Consider the following 25,375-nt stretch of genomic DNA (forward strand, 5'->3'; position numbering starts at 1 on the left):
CACTGAGCGGCCGCCCAATAGAAGCGGAGGGGCGGAGATGAGTGGCCGGAACATCCCGCCCACCTCCTTCCTTCCTCATAGCGGCCGGGAGGCAGGTAAGGGGAGCTTCCTCGTTCCTGCGGCGTCACACATAGCGATGTGTGCTGCCGCAGGAGCGACGAACTACATCGTTACTGCTGCAGTAACGATAATCGAGAATGGACCCCCATGTCACCGATGAGCGATTTTTGCACGTTTTTGCAACGATGCAAAATCGCTCATCGGTGTCACACGCAGCAACATCGCTAATGCGGCCGGATGTGCGTCACCAATTCCGTGACCCTAACGACTCCGCATTAGCGATGTCGCAGCGTGTAAAGCCCCCTTAACAGTGAGAAATTTTTTGCTACAGCAACAGTTTTGTGAAGTACCTGTGGATTCAAAATGTTTACTATACTCCTGAATAAAATCCTTGAGGGGTCCAGTTTCCAAAATGAGGTCACTTGTGGGGGGTTTCTGATGTATAGGTGCCCAAGGGGCCCTGCTAATGTGACATGGTGCGCGCAATTTACTTCAACTTTTCCAAAATTCAAATGGTGCTCCTTCCATTCCAAGCCCTCCCATTTATCCAAACAAAGGTTTTTGGCCACATGTGTGGTATCCCTGCGCTCACAAGAAATTAGATAACAACCTGTGGGGTACACGTTTTGTTGTTGCCTCTTGAAAAAGTGAAAAATGTGTCGCTAAATCAACATTTTTGTGAAAAAAATGAAAATTTCAATATGGCAACCTAAGCTTATCAAATTCTGTGAAGTATTCGTGGATTCAAAATGCTCAATATACACCTAGATTAAAGCCTTGAGGGGTCTTATTTCCAGAATGGGGTCACTTGTGGGGGACCTCCACTGCTTAGGCACCTCAGGGGTTCTCCTAATGCAACATGGCGTCCGCTATTGATTCCAGCCAATTTTGCAGTCAAATTGCACTCCTTCTCTTCTGAGCCCTGTAGTGTGCCCAAACAGTTGATTTCCACCACATACAAGATATCAACAAACTCAGGAGAAATTGCGCAATAAATTTCATGGTGATTTTTTTCCTGTTACCCTTGTGAAAAAAAAAGCTACCTGGTTGAAGTAACAATTTTGTGGTAAAATTTTATTTTTTTATTTTCATGGCTCAACGTTATAAACTTCTGTAAAGCACCTGGGGGTTCAGGGTACTCACCAAACATCAAGATAAATTCCTTGAGGGGCCTAGTTTCCAATATGGGGTCACTTGTGGTGTTTTTTTGCTGTTTACGTACCTTAGGGGTCCTCCAAATGCGACATGGTGCCCGCAATCTTTTTCAGCCAAATTTCCTTTCCAAAATTCAAATATTGCTCCTTCCGTTCCAAGCCCTCCCATTTCTCCAAACAAAGGTTTCAGACCACAAGTGAGGTATCACCGCGCTCATAAAAAAGTGGGTAACAAACATTGGGGTCACATTTTTGGAATTACCTCTTGAAAAAGTGAAAAAATTGATGCTAAAGCAACATTTTTGAGAAAAAAATGAAAATTTTCAATGTGACAACGTAACGTTATCAAAATCTGTGAAGTACCTGTGGATCCAAAATGCTCACTATACCCCTAGATAGAAGCCTTAAGGGGTCTAGTTTCCAAAATGGTGTCACTTGTAAGGGGTTTCTGCTGTTTAGGTACCTTGGCGGACATGTAAATGCAACATGGTGCCCGCAATCTATTTCAGCCAAATTTGCTTTCCAAAATTCAAATATTGCTCCTTCTGTTCCGAGCCCTCCCATTTGTCCAAACAAAGGTTTCTGACCACATGTGGGGTATTGGCGCGTTCATAAGAAAGTGGGTAACAAGTTTTGGGGTTCATTTTGTTGTGTTATTTCTTCTAAAAGTGAATAAATTTGGGGTAGAGCAACATTTTAGGTAAAATTTTATTTTTTGCTTTTTTTCATTCCACTTTGCTTTAGTTCCTGTGAAGCACCTGAAGGGTTAATAAACTTCTTGGATGTGGTTTTGAGTACTTTGAGGCGTGCTGTTTTGAGAATGGTGTCACTTTTAGGTATTTTCTGTCACTTAGGCCTCTCAAAGTCACTTCAAATGTGATGTGGTCCCTAAAAAAATGGTTTTGTGAATTTTGTTGAAAAAATGGGAAATTGCAGATGAACTTTGACCCCTTCTAACTTCCTAACCCCAAAACATTTTGTTTCAGAAATTGCGCTAATGTAAAGTAGACATGTGGGAAATGTTATTTATTAACTGTTTTGTGTGACATAACTCTCTGGGTTAAGGGCATAAAAATTAAAAGTTTGAAAATTGCAAAATTTTCAAAATTTTCATCAAATTTCTGATTTTTTTCACAAATAAAAGCAAAAAATATCGTTCTAAATTTATAACTATCATGAAGTACAATATGTCACGAAAAAACAATGTCAGAATCACCGGGATCCGTTGAAGCGTTCCAGAGTTATGACCTCATAAAGTGACACTGGTCAGAATTGCAAAAAATGGCCTGGTCATTAAGTACAAAACTGGCTTCGTCCTTAAGGGGTTAAACAAGCTGTGCATGACTTAGGACAAAATCAAAACTAGATTCTCAATTTCCAGTGTTTTAGGTATTGCCCCTCCTCAGTGCAAAGCATGAGATCCGCATTAGCTATACTAGACGCTTATGACTCCTCTCACTTCTTGTGGAGACTTATAGGCCATGCAATGCTCTTAGGAAATTTACCATAAATATGCAAATTGCCTCTTTCGGCAACATCCTGAAACCCCTGTCGGCAAATTGAGATTCTGGTTTGGCTGTTATATGGCAATATTCGTTAAAGGTCAGATATTGACTTATGATGGCTATTTCCAATAGGGAACAGTTTGCAGGTGCGTTTTGGTGCGTTTTTTTTTTTCATGTTGGTCCCTGCGTTTTTTAATGTCTTTACAGCAATAAAGCACATTGAAAATAAAAAAAAAAAAAAAAATAAAATAGATAATACAGAGATAAATATATGATATCTATTTAGGGGAATAGATAGATATAGATAATAGATATTTAGGGGTATAGATAGATAGATACCGTGTTTTTCCAAAAATAAGACACTGTCTTTTATATTTTTTTTGCCCCCCCAAAAAAGCACTCGGGCTTATTTTTGGAGGACGTGTTATTCTTGGAGAAACACGGTTGGGGGTAAGTTTACCCCCCAAAAAAAGCAGACCCCCCCACTTCCCAGGAGACTCATACTCACCAGACCAGGATGTCTGCGTGGTTCCCAGGTCCTCCTGTGATCTCCGGTCGGTGCTGCACGCTGTCCTACCCTGCTGCTAGCTGACACACACACACACACACACACCAGATCACAGATATACACAGCAGATCACACACAGCCGATCACAGATACACAGCCACACACACACGGCAGATCGCAGATATACACAGATCGCAGACACACACACAGCCGATCGCAGACACACACACACAGCCGATCGCAGACACACACACACAGCCGATCGCAGACACACTGACATCACATCCAGCACTTACAGCAGCAGAGAATGAGAGCAAGTCACGTGTCCAGCCGCAGGTCCTGTTCGTCGCGCTGCACCGCACTGCCTCTCAGGATTCTCCCGGCGAGAAGAGATCGGTGCCGCTGGATGAGGTGAGTGTGTATGCGATCCGATGTTTGTGTGTGTGTGTGATTTGATGTTTGCGTGTGATCCGATGTTTCTGTGTGCAATCTGATTGTGTGCGATCTGACTTTGTGCGATCCGATGTGTGTGTGTGTGTGTGTGTGTGTGTGAGAGCTGATGTGTGCGATCACTGCAGGTCCTGCTGCTCGACGTCTGGTGAGTGTAATTGCCAGGTCCCGCTGTCAATAATGAAGTGTCCTGCAGTATCTGTAACTTTTTTAGCTGCACGGACGCTTCATTATTGATCCGGGACTAGGGCTTATTTTCAGGGGAGGGATAATATTTAAGCCTTTCTCCGAAAATTCTGAAAATCCCTGCTAGGGCTTATTTTTGGGGGAGGTCTTATTTTTGGAAAAACACAGTAGATAATAGATAATATAGAAAGATAGATAATAGATATTTAGGGGGATAGATAGATAATATGGATAGATAATAGATATTCCAGCTTTATTTATGATGTTTCCCCCCACACACTGCACTTCTCGCGGCCATTAATGTGTTCACATCAGCGGCCGTGAGAAATGTCCTGTAGTTTCCCGCAGCCACGCTCAGGGAGCCGCATTCACTCGCTCACTGACCAAGGCCGTGGAGAGCTGTCACACGCGGCTGGAGCAGAGCTGGAAGCGCCGCGGGACATTGCTGTGGATTACGTCGGAGCTGTGTGTTTCGGGGGCTTTAATACACTGGAGAAAGAGGGGCTTTTTGTCTTTTATTCAAAATAAAGGATTTTTTGGTGTGTGTGTTTCTTTACTTTCACTTACAGATTAGTGACGGCGTGTCATAGACGCTGCCATCACTAATCTTGGACTTAGCGGCAGCTATTAGTTGCCGTTACCTCCATATTACCTGGATTGCCCCCGCATCACGGCATCTGGAAGAGCCGGGGACACTCCGGGACTGTCGCATAATGGATGCGACAGTCCTGGGGCAGCTGCGGCTGATATTCTCGGCTGCGGGAGGGGGAGGGGCATTAACACTGTCCCTCGCTTTCCCCAGCCTGAGAATACCGGGCCGCCGCTGTGTGTTTACCCGGCTGGAAGGTAAAAATATAGCTAAGCACACGCTTTTTTTTTTTTTCTCCTTCTTCCTTTTCCTGTCCTAGTGACATCACTTCCCTGCAAAACGCAGTGCAGGGAAGTACACTGTCCCGAAAACGCGAAATAACGCAGGAATAACACAGGAGTAACGCACATCACTTGCTACCTGTGTTATTCCTGCGATATTTCATGATTACATTACAGTCAATGGAGTGAAATAACGCAGTTAGCTGCAGATAAGAAGTAACATGCTCATTCTTTTTCTTACTGAAAGAATTTTCTTAAGAAAAAAACGCAGTGTGCGCACAGCTAATTTTTTTTCCCATAGGTTTTGCTGGGGAATGTCTGCAGAAAGATTACAAGAATTTCTCAAATTTCTGCAGCAAAAACTGACCAAAAACGCAGGTAAAAAAACGCAGTGTGTGAACATAGCCTTAGATAAACAGAGATGACACCAGATAGAGGCAGATCTTCCAAGTTCCACCACAACATTCCAAATGCACATTAAAGGGGCTAATCCAGGCTTCTAATACTGATGTCCTAGGCTTTAGAATAGGTCCTCAGTATCTGAGCAGTGGGGGTCCCACGCTGGCACCAGCTGTTATTTGCTACAGTGGCAGCTGAGTATATACATTGAATGGAGCTGCACAACTTAGTTTAACCCCTTCAGGGTACGTTCCCACGATTAGGGTTATGTGGCGTTCTGGCTGCATCGTATTTTCTCTGCTTCGTCTATTCTCCCGCACAGGAGACTCGAGCATAACCGTACGAGAAATTGACATGCTGCGGATAGGAGCCACGCACCTCAGGTCAGTTTATGCAGCGTTAAAAATAAAATATAAATATAAATATAAATATATATATATATATATATATATATATATATATATATATATATATATATATATAATATATAATAATATATAAATATAAAGAGCCTGTATATAAGAGCCCGGTGGTGGTGGCCGCAGCTTATAGGCCAAAAAAGTGGTGACAGGTGCCCTTTAAGGGTCTTTTGTAATCCAGACATATCTGGTAAGGCTGAAAATTTTTATTTCTTTATAATTAGATTTACATGTTTTAGATTTTTACCACACGTTTTGTTATCTTTTTGATAATTTTTATTTTTTTATTCCTAGGGATAACGTTGGCGATCCAAATTTTGTTGCTTTATGTGAGAAACTAAAAGTATCTTCCCATGTGAGGTCTCTGGCCTGGCAGACATATAAGAGGATGTTCTCTACAGATGGGGCATTGGTAAGTTTCACATAAATTAGAAATCTTCTACGACAGATGAAGGCTGTTATCAAGATCTATACTTTACCATTCACATCACTGCACAAAACAATGTACTATATGGCTAGGATCACACAGAGATCAGTGTGTGGCTGCAGCAATTATCAAATCGATTGTAGGAAATGGAGTATATATTGATCACTTATTGTTTATGTAGTTTTTACACATCCTGGTGATCATAATCATCAAGAATATAGGCCGCTTTACACGCAACGACGTCGCTAACGAGATATCGCTGGGGTCACGGAATTGGTGACGCATATCCGGCCTCGTTAGCGACGTCGTTGCATGTGACACGTAATAGCGACCACTAAAGATTCAAAATACTCACCATCTCGTTGATCATTGACACGTCGTTCATTTTCCAAATGTCGTTGATCTTCTGGGACGCAGGTTGTTCGTCGTTCCTGAGGCAGCACACCTCGCTACATGTGACACCCCGGGACCGACAAACAACACCGTACCTGCGTCCTCCGGCAACGAGGTGGGTGCTCGCCGCCCCTCCGCTTCTATTGGTTGCATGCTGTGTGATGTTGCTGCGAAGCCGCACGAACCGCCCCCTTAGAAAAAAGGTTGTTCGCCGGCCACAGCGATGTCGTTAGGCAGGTTAGTACGTGTGACGCGCACTACCGATTTTGTCCGCCACGGGCAGCGATTTGCCCGTGACGCACAAACAACGGGGGCCGGTGCAATGGCTAATGACGTCGCAGCGTGTAAAGCGCCCTTAAGTATTGATGTATTGTGATAGTCCTATATTCTTTTTGACAGTTTCTTCAACCATAAAGTCAAGTTCACATTGTGAATTATTGACGCTGTGTTTTTTTTAACTACGTAAAAGTCTTATAGTTACAGCAAAGTGGATGGGATTTTTAGAAATCTCCTTCCCTCTGTCTTCTTCCTCTTCTGCTTCCTCATTTATTTATTTTTTTTAATCTTTAATACAAAGTGTACCTGACCTGCTGTGCGTGTTTGAGATCCGCAATTTGTCAATCTGTTAATTTCTTTTTTTTTTGTGGGTAATCGGATTTTTACGTGCCAATTTTCTTTATAAAATTGCATTATATGTGGAAAATCCTAAGGTAAAAAACGCATTCAATCCACACATGACTATCAATAAAGCTTTGTCAAAGCCGAATACCTCGAATTATCAATAAAAAAACCCAAAAAACAAAAAAACCCCGTCTTTATTTAAAGGGAACATGTCACCAGTTTTTTCCATATTAAACCAAAAATATCACCTTCTGCAGCTCCTAGGCTGCATTCTAGGAAGGTGCACTTTGTTGCTGGCCCCCCTTGCAGACCTCTAAAAGAACTTTATAAAACCTTACCGTTTCCTATGCAAATGAGATTGGTTGGCCAGATGGGCGGGCTCTAATTTGTCTCCGGTCTTCCCCTCCTGCCACTTTTCAGCATGATTTAAATGGATGACACCGCCCACGTCTTCGTGCATGCTGATGGAGGCTCGCGCAGGCGCATTTCGCTGTGCCCCTATCGCGGGACTGAGCATAAAGATTCCATCACGCGAGCGCCGGTGATGTAGCAGCACAGGTGTGATATTATGGGCGGGTATGAGTATGACGCTGGTGAGATCATACACAGCCCCGCCCATAATCTCGCGCCTGCGCAACAACATCGCTCGCGCGAGGGAATCTTTATGCTCAGTCCCGCGATAGGGACACAGAGAAATGCGCCTGCGTGAGACTCCAGCAGCGTGCATGTAGACTGGGGCGGTGTCATCCATTTTATATCATGCCTGGGGGACGGCGAACAGTGGCAGGAGGGGGAGACAGGAGACGAATTGGAGCCCGCCCATCTTGCCAACCAAACTCATTTGCATAGAAAACGGTACGGTTTTATAAAGTTCTTTTAGGGGTCTGCAAGGGGGGCCAGCAACAAGGTGCACCTTCCTAGAATGCAGCCCAGGAGCTGCAGAAGGTGATATTTTTGGTTTAATAGGGAAAAAAACTGATGACCGGTTCCCTTTTAAAGCAGAAGGATAAGCAAAAGCAGCCTCCATATAAATGTTTAGTTTAAGATCACCATGCAATTAAAAATACCGGCTCTGATGCAATAAAGCGCTCTGCAGTGGACTATGGAGAAGTGGAAAGTGGGTTCTCTGTAGTGATCAAATGCATTTCTTTGGTATTTGGCAGTCTTATGGCTGTCTTCTTTTTTTTGGTGCCCATAGAGCACTACCTACTGGAATGCATGGTACATATTGTACAATTTGTAGGGGGGGTTTTGCTATGTAAGCTGAAGACAGCATGCTGCAAGGGTTGACTCACAGAATTCAGGGATGCCTGTTTTGTCAAGGCTTGACCTGCTGTTAATATTGTATGTTTGTTTAAGCAGCAGGACTTCTCATTGCTCAAACTACAATGTCACGCACACGACAGTCCAGGCAGCCCCCTCCTGTGATTGACACCTCACTGTCTATGTAAAATCTCTGTTGAGAGCCTGTTCTGGGTGGGACAGCTCCCTCAGCTCTGCAACATGGCTAAATCTAAAAATTCTGATTGTGTCAGAACGGCTGCAAGCAGTAATCTAAGTGATGCATGGTTGGAATCAGGGCCTCTTTGTCTACATCATGCTGCTCTCAGATGATGTAGCAAAAACCTGCTGACAGATTCCTTTTAATGGTAAGAGTCTAGTTATAGGGTTTGGTCTAGGCTCCTTTTTTAATAAGAGGTAAGAATGATACTGCTATCAAATACAAAGTTTAGGCTAAGTTCACATTTATACTGTGCTCTACACTGAGCATTATGTTGGGGTTTATGTCGAAAACATGGGATTCAACTGTAAACCCCCGATAGAGCCATTCAGTATAATGAGGGCTGACTGAGTCATTTGGGACTCCCATTGGTAAGTAGTCTGGAAGTGTCATATTTTTTTTTTATTTTTTTTTTTAGGTGGACCCAATGTCATATCCTACTGATTTAGGGGGGCATACTACTCAGGCAAAAACTGTTTCTAATTGTCCGTATTCCAAATCAGGAGTCTGATATATGTATGCATACAACACTTCCACACACCAATCTGATCAATAACTAGCTCCGATCTGTGCAAGAAAAAAGGCTATTTTGCGGACATTAAAGGCATTTATACCTGACACTTGAGAAAGACTTACAATCCTCCCAAGGGCACATTAAAAATATTACTGCTTCCAAGCAATTATTGCGTAGTTGATTATTGCAATATTAAAAAACAGACAAGGCGACAGACAGATATGTCCCAACATTTCTTGATAATGTTGACGTGTTCTTCTAAGATGCGAAAGGAAGCATGAAGCAAGACATGTTACTCCATTAGGTACATTCCAGACACTAAAATATAGGCACAAAACATCTTTCAAATGTCCCTGTGTTCAAATGCAATGCAAATATGGGTCCAAGCGCCATCTTGTCCTTTATTTTGGATGGATATACAGTAATATGAAAAAGTTTGGGCACCCCTATTAATTTTAACCTTTTTTCTTTATAACAATTTGGGTTTTTGCAACAGCTATTTCAGTTTCATATACCTATCTAATAACTGATGGACTGAGTAATATTTTTGGATTGAAATGAGGTTTATTGTACTAACAGAAAATGTGCAATCCGCATTTAACCCCTTAACCCCCGTCCACTAAAACACCCTAATGACCGGGCCATTTTTTGCAATTTTGACCAGTGTCACTTTGACAGGTTATAACTCTGGAACGCTTCAACGGATCCTGGCGATTCTGAGTTTTTTTTTTGTGACATATTGTACTTCATGTCAGTGGTAAATTTAGGCCGATATTTTTTGCGTTTATTTGTGAAAATTTAGAAAATTTTGCAAAAATTTTGCAAATTTCGCAATTTTCAAACTTTGAAAATTTATGCCCATAAATCTGAAAGATGTCACACAATATAGTTACTAAATAAAATTTCCCATATGTCTACTTTACATCAGCGCAATTTTTGAAACAAATTTTTTTTCCATTAGAAAGTTAAAACGGTTCAAAGTTAATCAGCAATTTCTCATTTTTCCAACAAAATTTACAAAATAATTTTTTTTAGGGAGAAAAGAGAAAGTGCACCCTACAATTTATTGTGCATTTTCTCCTGAGTACGCGGATACCCCATATGTGGTAACAATCAATTGTTTGGGCGCACGGCAGAGGTCGGAAGGGAAGGAGCGCCATTTGAATTTTTGAACGCAAAATTAGCTGGACTCATTAGCGGACGCCATGTCGGGTTTGAAGACCGCCTGAGGTACCTAAACAATGGAGCTCCCCCACAAGTGACCTTATTTTGGAAACTAGAGCCCTCAAATTATTTTTCTAGATGTTTGGTGAGCACTTTGAACCCCTGGGGGCTTCACAGAAGTTTATAATGTTGAGCCGTGAAAAGAAAAAAAAATTTTTTTTACCACAAAACTGTTGCTTCAACTAGGTAGCTTTTTTTTCACAAGGGTATCTTCGAAAAATGCACCATAAAATGTATTGTGCATTTTCTCTTGAGTACGCAGATTCCTCATATGTGGTGGAAATCAAATGTTTGGGCATACGGCAGGGCTCGGATGGCAAGGAGCGCCATTTGAATTTTTGAGTGCAAAACTAGCTGCACTCATTAGCGGTCGCCATGTTGGGTTTGAAGACCCCCTGAGGTACCTAAACAATGGAGCTCCCCCACAAGTGACCTCATTTTGAAAACTAGAGCCCTCAAATAATTTTTCTAGATGTTTTGTTGAGCACTTTGAACACCTAACACCTAGGGGCTTCACAGAAGTTTATAATGTTGAGCCGTGAAAAGAAAAAAAAACATTTTTTACTACAAAACTGTTGCTTCAACTAGGTAGCTTTTTTTTCACAAGGGTATCAGGAAAAAATGCACCATGAAATTTATAGTGCATTTTTTCCTGAGTACGATGATACCTCATATGTGGTGGAAAGTAATTGTTTGGGCGCATGGCGGGGCTCAGAAGAGGAACACCATTTGACAGCAAAATTGGTTGGACTCATTAGCTGACGTAATGTTGCATTTGGAGACCCCCTGAGGTACCTAAACAATAGAGCTCCCCCACAAGTGACCCCATTTTGGAAACTAGACCCCTCAAGGAATTTATCTAGATGTTTAGCGAGCCCCAAGGGGCTCCACAGAAGTTCATAATGTTGAGCCATGAATACACTTTTTTTTTTTTTTCTTTTTTTTTCATCACAAACCTGTTACTTGAACCAGGTAGCTTTTTTTTCACAAGGGTATCAGGCAAAAATGCACCATAAAACGTATTGTGCAATTTCTCCTGAGTACGCAGATACCTCACATGTGGTGGAAAGTAATTGTTTGGGCGCATGGCGGGGCTCAGAAGAGAAGGAGCACCATTTGACAGCAAAATTGGTTGGAATCATTAGAGGACGCCATGTCACGTTTGGAGACCCCCTATGGTGCCTAAACAGTGGAGCTCCCCCACAAATAACCCCATTTTGGAACTAGACCCCTCAAGGAATTTATCTAGATGTTTGGTGAGCCCCTTGTACCCCCAGGGGCTCCACAGAAGTTGATAACGTTGAACCGTGAAAATTATTTTTTATTTTTTTTACCACAATTTTTGCATCAATCAGGTAGCTTTTTTTTTTTTTTTACAACGGTATCCGGAAAAAATGCAACATAAAACGTATTGTGCAATTTTTCCTGAGTACGCAGATACCTCATATGTGGTGGAAATCAATTGTTTGGGCGCATGGCGGGGCTCAGAAGAGAAGGAACGCCATTTGACTTTTCAAACACACAGACGCGTTGCACTGATCGGCCGCTGCAGGACGCACGGTCGGATGAAATACAAAAAGCGTCGAGGAAACGGAAAAAAAAAAAAAACCAGTCACGCCAAAAATTGAGCAGGGATGCCGATCCGTTATGTGCATCCCTGATCAGCGCTCGGCGAGACGCACGGACAGATGCGATACAAAAAGCGTCAGGAATACGGAAAAAAAGTCACGCCAAAAATTGAGCAGGGATGCCGATCCGTTATGTGCATTCCTGATCAGCGCTCGGCGGGAGGCATGGACTGATGCGATACAAAAAGCGTCGGGGATACGGGAAAAAAAAGTCCCACCGAAAACTAACCACGAATGCAGATACGTTATCTGCATCCCTGATTAGCGCTCGGCGGGACGCACGGACGGATGAGGTGTAAAAATGGACATGGGATACAGAAACAAAAAAAAAAAAAAAAAGTTATACTCACAGTACCCAGAGGATCACTGACCAGAAGAACTGCAGGAGGAACAGAAGGCAAGCGAGATGGACAGCTTTACAGGAGCAGCAGGCAGGACGTTGGACAGCTCTGCAGAATACCCAGGAAGGACCCAGCGATAGAGGCAGATGTGATCGGGCCAGTGAAGACCTCGGACGACCCGATGAAGACAGGTAAGAGGACGTCGGGGGGAGAGCAGAGGGGGAGTGGGATATCTGAGAAGGAGCTGCAGAATAAAGATTATGGGGGAGGCAGGCAGATCGGGATGTCGGGGGGCAGATCGGGGCGTGGGGGGGGCAGATCGCAGGGGGGCACGGGCAGGGGCCATCACTTGAGTGCGCAGCGGGCTGCAAGGTGAGCACAGTACTCACGTGGAGCAGGAGCAGTGACATCAGCGGCGGCAGCAGCAGCAGTGGCGTGGTACCACAAGTACCAGCCAGTCCACGCTGCATACATGTTGGCGGAGGGCTTCCCAGACCAGAACAGGCCTGGGGAGGGCGGCCACCTGCAGATCAGACCTCCCCACTGCACACTGATTGGAGTGATTGCGCGTCATAGCACGATCGCTCCAATCAGTGCTGCAGGGGCTGGGGGCGACATGTTTGAGGCCCACCTATGATCTGCTGCGGCATCTCATAGCTGGATCTCACAGTATAGCACTAATTCAGGCATTATTTTTGCCGAAATTAGTGCGAACGATGTGGTTGGCGGTTCAGATTTGAACAGCCAATCACATTGATCGTCGATGGGGGGTGGCGATGCCACCCCCCCTGGGGTCAAGCAAAGGTCCCCTGCTGTAAGAAACAGCAGGGGACATCATTTGAAAGCCGTTACTATGGCCACGGCAATCAAATGAACTTTAGGCAGTAAAGTTACGTCCCTGGTCGTTAAGTCACGTTAAAATAGGACGTAATTTTATTGCCCGCGGTCGTGAAGGGGTTAAACAAAATTTGACCGGTGCAAAAGTATGGGCACCCTTATCAATTTCTTGATTTGAACACTACTAACTACTTTTTACTGACTTACTAAAGTACTAAATTGGTTTTGTAACCTCATTGAGCTTTGAACTTTATAGGCAGGTGAATCCAATCATGAGAAAAGGTATTTAAGGTGGCCACTTGCAAGTTGTTCTATTTAAATCTCCTATGAAGAGTGGCATCATGGGCTCCTCAAAACAACTCTCAAATGATCTGAAAACAAAGATTATTCAACATAGCTGTTCAGGGGAAGGATACAAAAAGTTGTCTCAGAGATTTAAACTGTCAGTTTCCACTGTGAGGAACATAGTAAGGAAATGGAAGAACACAGGTACAGTTCTTGTTAAGCTCAGAAGTGGCAGGCCAAGAAAAATATCAGAAAGGCAGAGAAGAAGAATGGTGAGAACAGTCAAGGACAATTCACAGACCACCTCCAAAGACCTGCAGCATCATCTTGTTACAGATGGTGTCAATGTGCATCAGTCAACAATACAGCGCACGTTGCACAAGGAGAAGCTGTATGGGAGAGTGATGTGAAAGAAGCCGTTTCTGCAAGCACGCCACAAACAGAGTCGCCTGAGGTATGCAAAAGCACATTTTGGACAAGCCAGTTACATTTTGGAAGAAGGTCCTGTGGACTGATGAAACAAAGATTGAGTTGTTTGGTCATACAAAAAGGCGTTATGCATGGAGGCAAAAAAACACGGCATTGCAAGAAAAGCACTTGCTACCCACAGTAAAATTTGGTGGAGGTTCCATCATGCTTTGGGGCTGTGTGGCCAATGCCGGCACCGGGAATCTTGTTAAAGTTGAGGGTCGCATGGATGCAACTCAGTATCAGCAGATTCTTGACAATAATGTGCAAGAATCAGTGACGAAGTTGAAGTCACGCAGGGGATGGATATTTCAGCAAGACAATGATCCAAAACACCGCTCCAAATCTACTCAGGGATTCATGCAGAGGAACAATTACAATGTTCTGGAATGGCCATCCCAGTCCCCAGACCTGAATAACATTGAAAATCTGTGGGATGATTTGAAGCGTGCTGTCCATGCTCGGCGACCATCAAACTTAACTGAACTGGAATTGTTTTGTAAACAGGAATGGTCAAATATACCTTCATCCAGGAACTCATTAAAAGCTACAGGAAGCGACTAGAGGCTGTTATTTTTGCAAAAGGAGGATATATAATATATAATATAATATAATATATATATATATATATATATATATATATATATATATATATATATATATATTATATATAATCTGTTGCAAAAACCCAAGTTGTTATGAAGAAAAAGGGTTAACAGTAATAGGGGTGCCCAAACTTTTTCTTATGACTGTGCCTGTGTGTATATGTGTATATATATATATATATATATATATATATATATATATATATATATATATATATATATATATATATATATATATATATATATATATATATATATATATATATATAATATACACACACACACACAGGCACAGTCATATGAAAAAGTTTGGGCACCCCTATTACTGTTAACCCTTTTTCTTCATAACAACTTGGGTTTTTGCAACAGATTATATATATATATATATATATATATATATATATATATATTATAATATAACATAATATAATATAATATAACACACAGTGGGTAGTATGGTGTCTCCAGGGGAGGCATGACACTAGATTGAAAAAGTGTTAGCTCCTCCTCCCACAGCATATACCCTAGCTAGGCAGGAAACTAGCTCAGTTTTTTCTAGTGTCAGCAGGGAGGCTGATATGTCTGGCCTTGCCCTACCAGGTGCCTCAGGCCAGTTTATTTTTTTTATTTTTAATTTTGTTTTTTCTTATTCATTCTATTTTTGATATGGGGCAATACCAGGGTGCCCTGCCACCCTCGTTCCCCCCGCGTACGGGCAGAGGAAACCTGGCGTGCACAAGCCGTCAGTCTTGCCTCGCGCCCAAGTGGTCGGGTCTGCGTACCCCTCCAGGCTCCCTGGAAGCACCTCACACCAAGGTAGCTCCAGAGGGCTAAGCAGAGCCGAGGACCTGCTTCAGCCTTGAGCCGAAGATGCGTCCCTGAGATCCCCGCATCCATCACCGACGCGTCTTCAGACGGAGCCAGGAGCAGGTAGGGAGATGACGAGTTATCTGTCCCCTGCATCCAAACCGCCGCCTAGAAAGGCGCCGGTGGGCCGCAGGCCATGATCCCGGGGAGCATAATTAATTTAGCTCCCAGCTTCGGCCTGCATTCTAGCAACGCCCCCCTCTCACTGCTCTGGAAGCCGCTCCCTCACTCAGGAGCAGCTCCTTTCCTATTGGCCGTCACGCTTAGTCCCACCCCTGAGACCAATCAGTCTCCGGGGGCCGTCTCTCTCCTCCATGCTGCCAGGAACACTGGACGCCATTTTCCACGTGGGGAGCAGACTCGGGTGAGATCGCCTCCTTGGCTCTGCACTTCTGCAGCACTATATACCGCTCTGCTCAGCGGTATATCGCTGTCTCTCTAGCGGTGTGCGCCTGCTGGCTAGCGGTGTATATCAGCTACTAGCGGTATATACTGGCTCTGCCTGCAGGTATATGCTGACTGACAGTATATGCCATTTGCTATCTGTATATACCGGCTGTGCATAGCAGTCACTTTATAACACTGCTAGTAGCTCCTCACTCATACTAACAGCGGCATATCCCTATATAGGGCTTTAGGACTCTGCTGACATGCATAACCGCAAGGGTGATAAGGCTTCCCAGGCGTCCTCTACGGACCTGTACTATGCTTGTACCACCTGTGGACACTCGTTTTCTAATGGCCGAAGCTACCGTATTTTTCGGACCATAAGACGCACTTTTTTCCCCCCAAATGTTGGGGGAAAGTGGGGGGTGCGTCTTATGGTCTGACTATAAGATTGCGGGTGCGGGGAATGAGGGTGCCGCGGTGCAGCGGGTCATCGGCGGCACGAGCAGGCTGTAACAGCCTACCGTGACCACGTGGGCCCGCTCATTACATATGCACGCCCATCCTCCCGCCCATCATCTCTCAGCGAAACCGGCGCTGACAGGTGGGCGGGGTGATGGGCGGGTGCGTGCATAATTAGCAGCCGGCCGTGATCACCCCTGGCAACTACAGCCTGGAGTGATCATGTGCGGCTGTATTCACTGCCCCCGTGCATCATTATCAGCGCGGGGTGCAGTGAATCAGTGTACTCACCCGTCACCGTGTGTGGAGCCGCCCCCCTGCAGCATCGCGTCTTCCTGTCTGTGCCGGCGGTCAGCTGATCTGGACACTAGCGGCGCGCACCGCGATGACGTCATCGCTGTGCGCGCCGCTAGTATTCACCAGAATCGATCAGCTTACCGCCGGCACAGACAGGAAGATGCGATGCTGCAGACACCGGTGACGGCTCCACACAGCGGCGCTGCAGCTGAGACAGAGATCGGTGCTTCAGGGAGTGAGGAAGTGTAAGTATAAACGTTTATTTTTTTTTTTCCTGTGCCACAGGATACACGCCATTTACCAGGATGGGGGCATTTCATGAGCAGGATGGATGGGGGCATTTCATGAGCAGGATGGATGGGGGCATATCATGAGCAGGATGGATGGGGGCATATCATGAGCAGGATGGATGGGGGCATATCATGAGCAGGATGGATGGGGGCATTTCATGAGCAGGATGGATGGGGGCATTTCATGAGCAGGATGGATGGGGGCTTTTCATGAGCAGGATGGATGGGGGCTTTTCATGAGCAGGATGGATGGGGGCTTTTCATGAGCAGGATGGATGGGGGCATTTCATGAGCAGGATGGATGGGGGCATTTCATGAGCAGGATGGATGGGGGCATTTCATGAGCAGGATGGATGGGGGCATATCATGAGCAGGATGGATGGGGGATATCATGAGCAGGATGGATGGGGGCATATCATGAGCAGGATGGATGGGGGCATATCATGAGCAGGATGGATGGGGGCATATCATGAGCAGGATGGATGGGGGCATATCATGAGCAGGATGGATGGGGGCATATCATGAGCAGGATGGATGGGGGGTATATTATTAGCAGGATGGGGGGTATATGAGCAGGATCATATACAAGGCAGGAGGATCCTTATCAGAATGGGGTACCTTAGTAGAGAATTTGGGGACATTACCCCCATAACAGTGTCAGCAGCAGATCCTCGCCCCATAACAGTGTGTCATGACTATATTTTTTGGTTAAAATTTTATTTTATTTTCCTATTTTCCTCCTCTAAAACCAGGGTGCGTCTTATGGTCAGGTGCGTCTTATAGTCCGAAAAATACGGTATCCACTATGCCGGGGCTGCGATGCCCCTACTACCGTGTCACAACAGACCCAGTTGCCGGACCAGGAGGCCGCGCAGGTTTTGGATTCTGCCCCGGCCACCGGCCAGGCAGCACCCCCGTCTGATGACGTTCTTCCTGCATGGACTCTTCTAATGTCTAAAAGGATAGATGACCTTGTCACTCAGATATCCCAAACCTCAGGCAGCCTTTCCCCGGCTCAGCTCCCTCAGAGGAGCCCGCCTCTTTCGTCTGGTCCTTCTTCCCCAGAACGTAAAAAGGCTGCCTCCAAGAGGCGCCATTGCGACCTCTATGCCTCTTCCGACTCGGATGATGGTCAGTCTGACCCGGGCTCTGTGACTTTTAGTAGTCACGATTCCCAAGACTCTGACTCTGATTCAGATGTCCCTTCCGAGACTAGGCATATAGAAGACACACTAATTTCGGCTGTCAATCACTCTTTGTCGATTTCTGATCAGCCTCCGGACCCGACTTCTCAGTCGGCAATCAAGCGGCCCAAGAAGCCTCCTAAGTCTTTTGCCCAGGATCCGGTTTTTCGTCAGATCGTGTCTAAACGGTGGGATCACCCTGATAGGGTTTTTTTTTTTTTTTTTTTTATGAAACCTTCTTTCACTTCATTTGCTTATCCTTTTCCATCTGAAATGGTTAAGACTAGAGTTGAGCGTGGTTCGAGGTTCTCCAGTTCTAGGCTCGAGTGATTTTGGGGCCTGTTCTAGATCGAACTAGAACTCGAGCTTTTTGCAAAAGCTCGATAGTTCTAGAAACGTTCGAGAACGGTTCTAGCAGCAAAAACCAGCTAAATCCTAGCTTGGTTTCCGCTGTAATAGTGTAAGTCACTCTGTGAATCACACTATTATGACATTTCAGTGTATAGTGTGCGTGAACAGCGCCTTCAGATCACTGCTGTTTCTATAATGGCGATCGCCATTTTTTTTTTTTTTTTTCCCTTGTCTTCCTTCCCTAAGCGCGCGCGTGTAGTGGGGCGGGCCAGCATGTCGGCCAATCCCAGACACACACACAGCTAAGTGGACTTTTAGCCAGAGAAGCAACGGCATGTGTGATAGGATGTCAATGTCACATGTCCCTGCATTATAAAACCGGACATTTTCCTCCAGGACGCCATTATCTCTTCTGCGTCTTTGGTGTCAGACATCACTGTCGCAGCTCCGTCCTTTGTCCTATCGCTGATACAGCTGTATGCGCTCCATACACAGCGCTGGACAGCTTAGGGAGAGCACTTTCTAGCAGTCCTTTTAAGGGCTCAAACCGGCAGGGTCAGAGTTAAGGTGACAGGTCCTGAAAACAGCGACAGCGTCTGTGTAGCCAAGGTCAGGGATTTCCTCCCTGCATTTCCCTATTAGGAGGGAATAGAAAGGCAGGCTTCCATTCCTCTACCCAGAGCCCCACAATCCTGGCACTGTACCCTCCTGTCCTCTGCACACTCCAACTCATTATAACTAAGCCATTATACTAGCAAACACTCAGTGTACCTAGTGGCATCCTAAACGTGGCTATTGGACTTTGCTATAGTCCCACTAGTGCAAAGACATTTGCAGCACGTCTGCCTGCATTGCACACTCCAACTCATTATAACTAAGCCATTATACTAGCAAACACTCAGTGTACCTAGTGGCATCCTAAACGTGGCTATTGGACTTTGCTATATTCCGACTAGTGCAAAGACATTTGCAGAGCGCGTCTGCCTGCATTGCACACTCCAACTCATTATAACTAAGCCATTATACTAGCAAACACTCAGTGTACCTAGTGGCATCCTAAACGTGGCTATTGGACTTTTGTCTAGTCACACTAGTGCAAAGACATTTGCAGCACCTATGCCTGCATTGCACACTCCAACTCATTATAACTAAGCCATTATACTAGCAAACACTCAGTGTACCTAGTGGCATCCTAAACGTGGCTATTGGACTTTGCTATAGTCCCACTAGTGCAAAGACATTTGCAGAGCGCGTCTGCCTGCATTGCACACTCCAACTCATTATAACTAAGCCATTATACTAGCAATTTTTGCTGCCAGTTTAAGGGCCGTAGTTGCATTGTCAGGGATATTTATTCTTTATTATTCTGCTGTTAATAAAGCTAGACCACCGCTGCAATCTACACCACCTCTCAATTTTTACTACCACATTTTTAGTCCACAATCTTGTCGCAATCAACATGAGTGGCAAAATGACAGATGCTGGTGGAAAGGGGAAGAGGCGTGGTGGAAAAGGCAAAAAAGGTTTTGTCCGTGGGGAAGGTGGCAAAGCTCCATTATCATCTGCTGAAGATAGACCCTCTACCAGCAAAAGTAAGATGTCTACTACTTACCGTGGACAATCCGATGTGCTCCCTTTTTTACGGACACGAACAACAGGAACAAAGGTAGATGATGGGCAAAAAAGGAAAATGCTTGAATGGATCTCAAGTGGTCCAACAAGTGCCCTCTCAGCCACTTCAAGTACTGCATCCAAAAAACACCAGTCCTCTGAGTTGTCATCCCAATCAAACTTGATTTCTCCCAGCTCTGAAGTCTCCATCAGCCCTGCACAGTATGGTGGAACTGAGATGGCTGAGTCTGCAGAGCTGTTCAGTCACACTATAGCCTGGGAATCAGAGGTCTGCTCCCAAGCTACAGTGAGTACAGAACAGGAAATGGTCTGCAGTGATGCCCAGAACCTTTTGTGACTCTGATTCAGGCCGTGAGGACCAAGTTTCGGAGCATAATGTTGACCCTTTGTCACAAACTGTAACACCTGTGGTTATAGACAACGAGGAACATACTGATGAAGATGAGACTCAGATACCCGATTGGGATGACAACTTAAATATTCGGTCAGGGCAAGAATAGGCTCGGTCTGAGGGGGAGGGGAGTGCAAACACACAATTGATGATGAAGTTCTAGATCCCACCTACTGTCAACCCACAGTCAGGCACTCGAGGAGGTCAACAGAGGTGGTGGAGGAGGATGCAACTGATGATGAAGTTACCTTGCGCCTTCCTGGACAGAGTCGGAGTACTGGTAGCACGTCTACAACTGCATCCTCAGCCACCACTCTGCCTCTGAGCATTATTCGGGGTGGATCAACAGGTCGCATGGCCTCTAAGCCTTGCCTAGCCTGGTCCTTTTTTGACATAGAAAAAGATCGCCCAAATTATGTGATCTGTAAAATTTGTCATGGTTCTCTTAGTAGAGGTCAAAACCTCAGCAGTTTGACAACTTCTTCCATGAATCGTCACATGAATAAATATCATATGGCCCGGTGGGAAGCTCACCGTGCTGCAATGCGGCCTAGCGGAGCGAACCATCCACCGCCTGCCCCTTCCAGTGCATCCGCGCGCTCGTCATCTTCTAGGACTGTGGGGACAGCTGTCACACCTGTTTTTCCACCCACAACTTCCACCACTGTAACCGCAACAGACAGTTTGCTTGGTAGGTCGTCAGTTGTTTTGGAAGGGGAAACAAGTGAGTGTGTACAGCTCTCTCAGACATCGATAGCACCAACTTTGGATGAAGGCAACATCATGTCTCCGCCTGCACTTTCCTCACAAACCTGCATTTTTCCAGGGACACCCTACTCAACACCGTCTACACACAGCAGCCAGATCTCTGTCCCTCAGATGTGGACAAATAAAAGGCCATTTCCTGCGACCCATGACAAAGCTAAGAGGTTGACTCTATCCCTCTGTAAGCTGTTGGCTACAGAAATGCTGCCTTTCCGCCTAGTGGACACACAGGATTTTAGAGACCTTATGTCTGTCGCTGTGCCCCAGTACCAGATGCCTAGTCGCCACTACTTCTCTAAGAAAGGTGTGCCCGCGCTACACCAGCATGTCGCACACAACATCACCGCTTCATTGAGAAACTCTGTGTGTGAACGGGTGCATTTCACCACCGATACTTGGACCAGTAAGCATGGACAGGGACGTTACATGTCGCTGACTGGGCACTGGGTAACTATGGTGATAGATGGTGAAGGGTCTGCTGCACAAGTCTTGCCGTCCCCACGACTTGTGTGTCAATCCTCTGTCTGTCCAAGTTCCGCCACTGCTTCTGCATCCTCCACCTCATCTGGGTCCTCCACCTCCGCCCCAAGCCTGCCTGGTCAGGCCACCAGCGTTCTCACTGCGCAGAAGGAATCACGCACCCCTCATTACTATGCTGGCAGCAGAGCGCAACGGCATCAGGCGGTCTTTAGCTTGACATGTCTTGGGAATAAGAGTCACACAGCTGAGGAGTTGTGGTCAGCTCTGCGGTCTGAGTTTAATAAATGGTTGTCTCCACTCAACCTGCAGCCTGGTAAGGCCGTGTGCGACAATGCTGCAAACCTGGGTGCGGCCCTTCGCCTGGGCAAGGTGACACACGTACCTTGTATGGCTCACGTGTTGAACCTTGTCGTGCAGCAATTTTTAACACAGTATCCCGGCCTAGATGGCCTTCTGAACAGGGCACGAAAACTGTCTGCTCACTTCCGCCGTTCAAGCGCCGCAGCTGAGCGACTTGCATCGCTCCAGAAGTCTTTCGGCCTGCCGGTTCATCGCCTGAAATGCGATGTGGCGACAAGCTGGAATTCAACTCTCCACATGTTACAGCGACTGTGGCAGCACCGCCGTGCCCTGGTGCAATACGTCATGACGTATAGCCTGGGCCAACGAGATGCAGAGGTGGGGCAGATCACCCTGATGGAGTGGTCTCAGATCAAGGACCTATGCACCCTTCTGCACAGTTTCGACATGGCGACGAATATGTTTAGCGCTGACAATGCCATTATCAGCATGACGATTCCAGTCATTTACATGCTGGAACACACGCTAAACACTATTCGGAGTCAGGGGGTGGGACAACAGGAAGGGGATGAACTACAGGAGGATTCATATGCGCAAGACACAACAACATCACCAAGGTCCAGACGTTCATCATCACCAAGGCGCCAGGCATGGGAGCATGGGGGACAGGGATCAACAAGGGCGCATGGTTGCAGGCGAGATGTTGAGGAAGGTGCAGGAGGACATGAGGAAGTGGAGGACGAACTGTCCATGGACATGGAAGACTCAGCAGATGAGTGAGACCTTGGTCAAATTTCAGTTGAAAGAGGTTGGGGGGAGATGTCAGAGGAAGAAAGAACGGGTAGCACCTCTATGCCACAAACACAGCGTGGACTTGGTCCGCATGGCTGCGCAAGACACATGAGTGCCTTCTTGTTGCACTACCTCCAACATGACCCTCATATTGTCAAAATTAGAAGTGATGATGACTACTGGCTTGCCACACTATTAGATCCCCGGTACAAGTCCAAATTTTGTGACATAATTCCAGCCATAGAAAGGGACGCATGTATGCAGGAGTATCAGCAGAAGCTGTTACTCGATCTTAGATCCGCTTTTCCACCAAACAACCGTGCAGGTGCAGGGAGTGAATCTCCCAGTTGTAACTTGACAAACATGGGACGGTCTCGTCATCTTCAACAGTCTACACGTACCAGTAGGACCGTATCTGGTGCTGGTAACAGCAATTTTATGGAATCTTTTCATAATTTTTTTAGACCCTCCTTTGCAAGGCCACCAGAGACAACAAGTCTGACACATAGTCAACGGCTGGAGAGGATGATACAGGAGTATCTCCAAATGAACATCGATGCCATGACTTTGCAAATGGAGCCTTGCTCCTTTTGGGCTTCAAACCTAGAAAAATGGCCAGAGCTCTCAACTTACGCCTTGGAGATTTTGTCGTGTCCAGCTGCCAGCGTTGTCTCTGAACGTGTCTTCAGTGCTGCTGGGTGTGTGCTGACAGATAAGCGCACGCGTCTGTCCAGTGACAATGTGGACAGACTGACGTTCATCAAAATGAACAAGTCATGGATCTAGAAGGAATTTACAACCCCTGTGTCATCCTGGGGAGAGTAAATGCTTGTGGATTTGGAATGTGCGTGATGCAAATCTAGCTGTGAAGTGTACAACTAGGGCACAAGTGCTGCCACTGAATGGGTGGGTGTGTGTGGGGCACAATTTTTTGAAAAAAAGGGAGACTCCGCTTGGAGTAACCCTTGCTTACATTGTTTTTAAAAGAAGCCAAGATGAACAAGTCATGGTTCAGCAAAGACTTTATCTACCTACCCCGGTGTCATGCTGGGGACGGTTAATTATGGCGTATTTTTGAATGTGCTTGATGCAAATCAAAACATCCTGTTTGCAACTAGGGCCCAAGTGCTGCCACTGATGGGGTGGGTGTCTGTGTGGCCCAATTTTTGGAAAAAAGGGAGACTCCGCTTGAGTAACCCTTGCTTGCTGTGTTTTTAAAAGAAGCCAAGATGAACAAGTCATGGTTCAGCAAAGACTTTGCTACCTACCCCGGTGTCATCCTGGGGACGGTTAATTATGGCATATTTTTGAATGTGCTTGATGTAAATCTAGCTGTGAAGTGTACAACTGGGGCACAAGTGCTGCCACTGAATGGGTGGGTGTGTGTGGGGCCCAATTTTTGGAAAAAAGGGAGACTCTGCTTGGAGTCACCTTGCGGTGTTTTACATGACTTTAGAAGGGCGTGCCATGCCTATATCTGTGTCTCCTCCTCTTTTTCCTTGTCCAGCTCTTTTGTTTTTGCATAAGTATATGTCCTTGTCACTTTCCCATGTGTTTGTGTTGTGTTGTGAGTTGTTTGTGACCTTTTGGACACCTTTTGAGGGTGTTTTCTAGGTGTTTTTATGTGTTTGTGATTGCCTGCCATTGTTTCCTATGCAGTTCGAGTTCGGTTCGTCGAACGTTCGACGAGACGAACTCGAACGGGACCTCCGTTCGGCGAACCGACCTCGAGCCGAACCGGGACCGGTTCGCTCATCTCTAGTTAAGACCTGGTCAGTACCCCCTGTTGTGGACCCGCCAGTATCCAGGCTGGCTAAACACACGGTTATGTCCGTTTCAGACAGCGCGTCTCTCAAGGACTCGTCCGACCGCGCAGTTGATGCGGCGGTCAAGTCTATTTTCCAGGCTTCAGGCTCCTCTCTTTGCCCCGTTTGCCTTGACATGGGTCGCGAGAGCTATGAGTGTGTGGAGTAAGAACCTACGCAGGATGCTTCGCTCTTGTAATATTCCGGAGGCTTTTGAGATCCTTGAGTTGATCTCCCTAGCCTCTAATTTTCTTCACGGCTGCCTAGATGCTGCTAGTTTGTCAGCCCTAACTGCAGCCAATGCTGTTTTTGCCCGCAGAGTCCTGTGGCTAAAGATATGGAACGTGAACAGTGCCTCCATGAAATCCCTGTCCACACTCCCCTTCCATGGTCTTCGCCTGTTTGGAGAATCCCTGGACAAACTCATATCTGAGACGACGGGTGGAAAAAGTACCATTCTACCATCTTCTTGGCGTTCCCACTCCAAACAACCTAAACCTAAGGGACCTCGCCCTGCACAGGCTCCCTCAGCATGACGCCAGGTATCCCTCAGATCCAACTCCTGTTGGAGGGCGGCTTCTGCTTTTTCGGGATATCTGGCTAGACCACACTCACGATGCTTGGGTTCGAGAAATCGTCACCTCAGGTTACAAGATCGATTTCCATTCCCTGCCGGCCAGCAGGTTTCTGCGTTCTCGTCTCCCAAAGTCTGAAACGCAAAGCCAGGCCTTATTTCAGGCCATAGCCTCGTTACAAAAAGCAAACGTTATCATTCCAGTGCCCATGGAACAGCGCGGCAAAGGTTTCTATTCAAACCTTTTTGTTGTTCCCAAAAAAGATGGCTCTGTCCGCCCTATCCTGGATCTCAAAAGACTGAACAGATCCGTACGCATTCGGACCTTCTGAATGGAGTCATTGAGAGCAGTACTAGCCGCAATGGAACCGGAAAAATTCCTAGCCTCCATGGATGTTCAAGA

The 25,375-nt window shown here is 45.8% G+C and overlaps 1 protein-coding gene across 1 annotated transcript in view; it reads left to right on the top strand.

The window, feature by feature from the left end:
• Positions 1 to 25,375, top strand: part of RB1 (RB transcriptional corepressor 1) — a 334,069-nt gene that overhangs the window by 6,166 nt on the left and 302,528 nt on the right. Inside the window, exon 2 of the mRNA XM_075336899.1 lies at positions 5,846 to 5,963. Coding sequence (XP_075193014.1) covers positions 5,846 to 5,963 — 118 coding nt within the window. The remainder of the gene's footprint in view (positions 1 to 5,845; positions 5,964 to 25,375) is intronic.

This window comes from Anomaloglossus baeobatrachus, chromosome 2 (genome assembly GCF_048569485.1).
Source record: "Anomaloglossus baeobatrachus isolate aAnoBae1 chromosome 2, aAnoBae1.hap1, whole genome shotgun sequence".
Lineage (NCBI taxonomy): Eukaryota > Metazoa > Chordata > Amphibia > Anura > Aromobatidae > Anomaloglossus > Anomaloglossus baeobatrachus.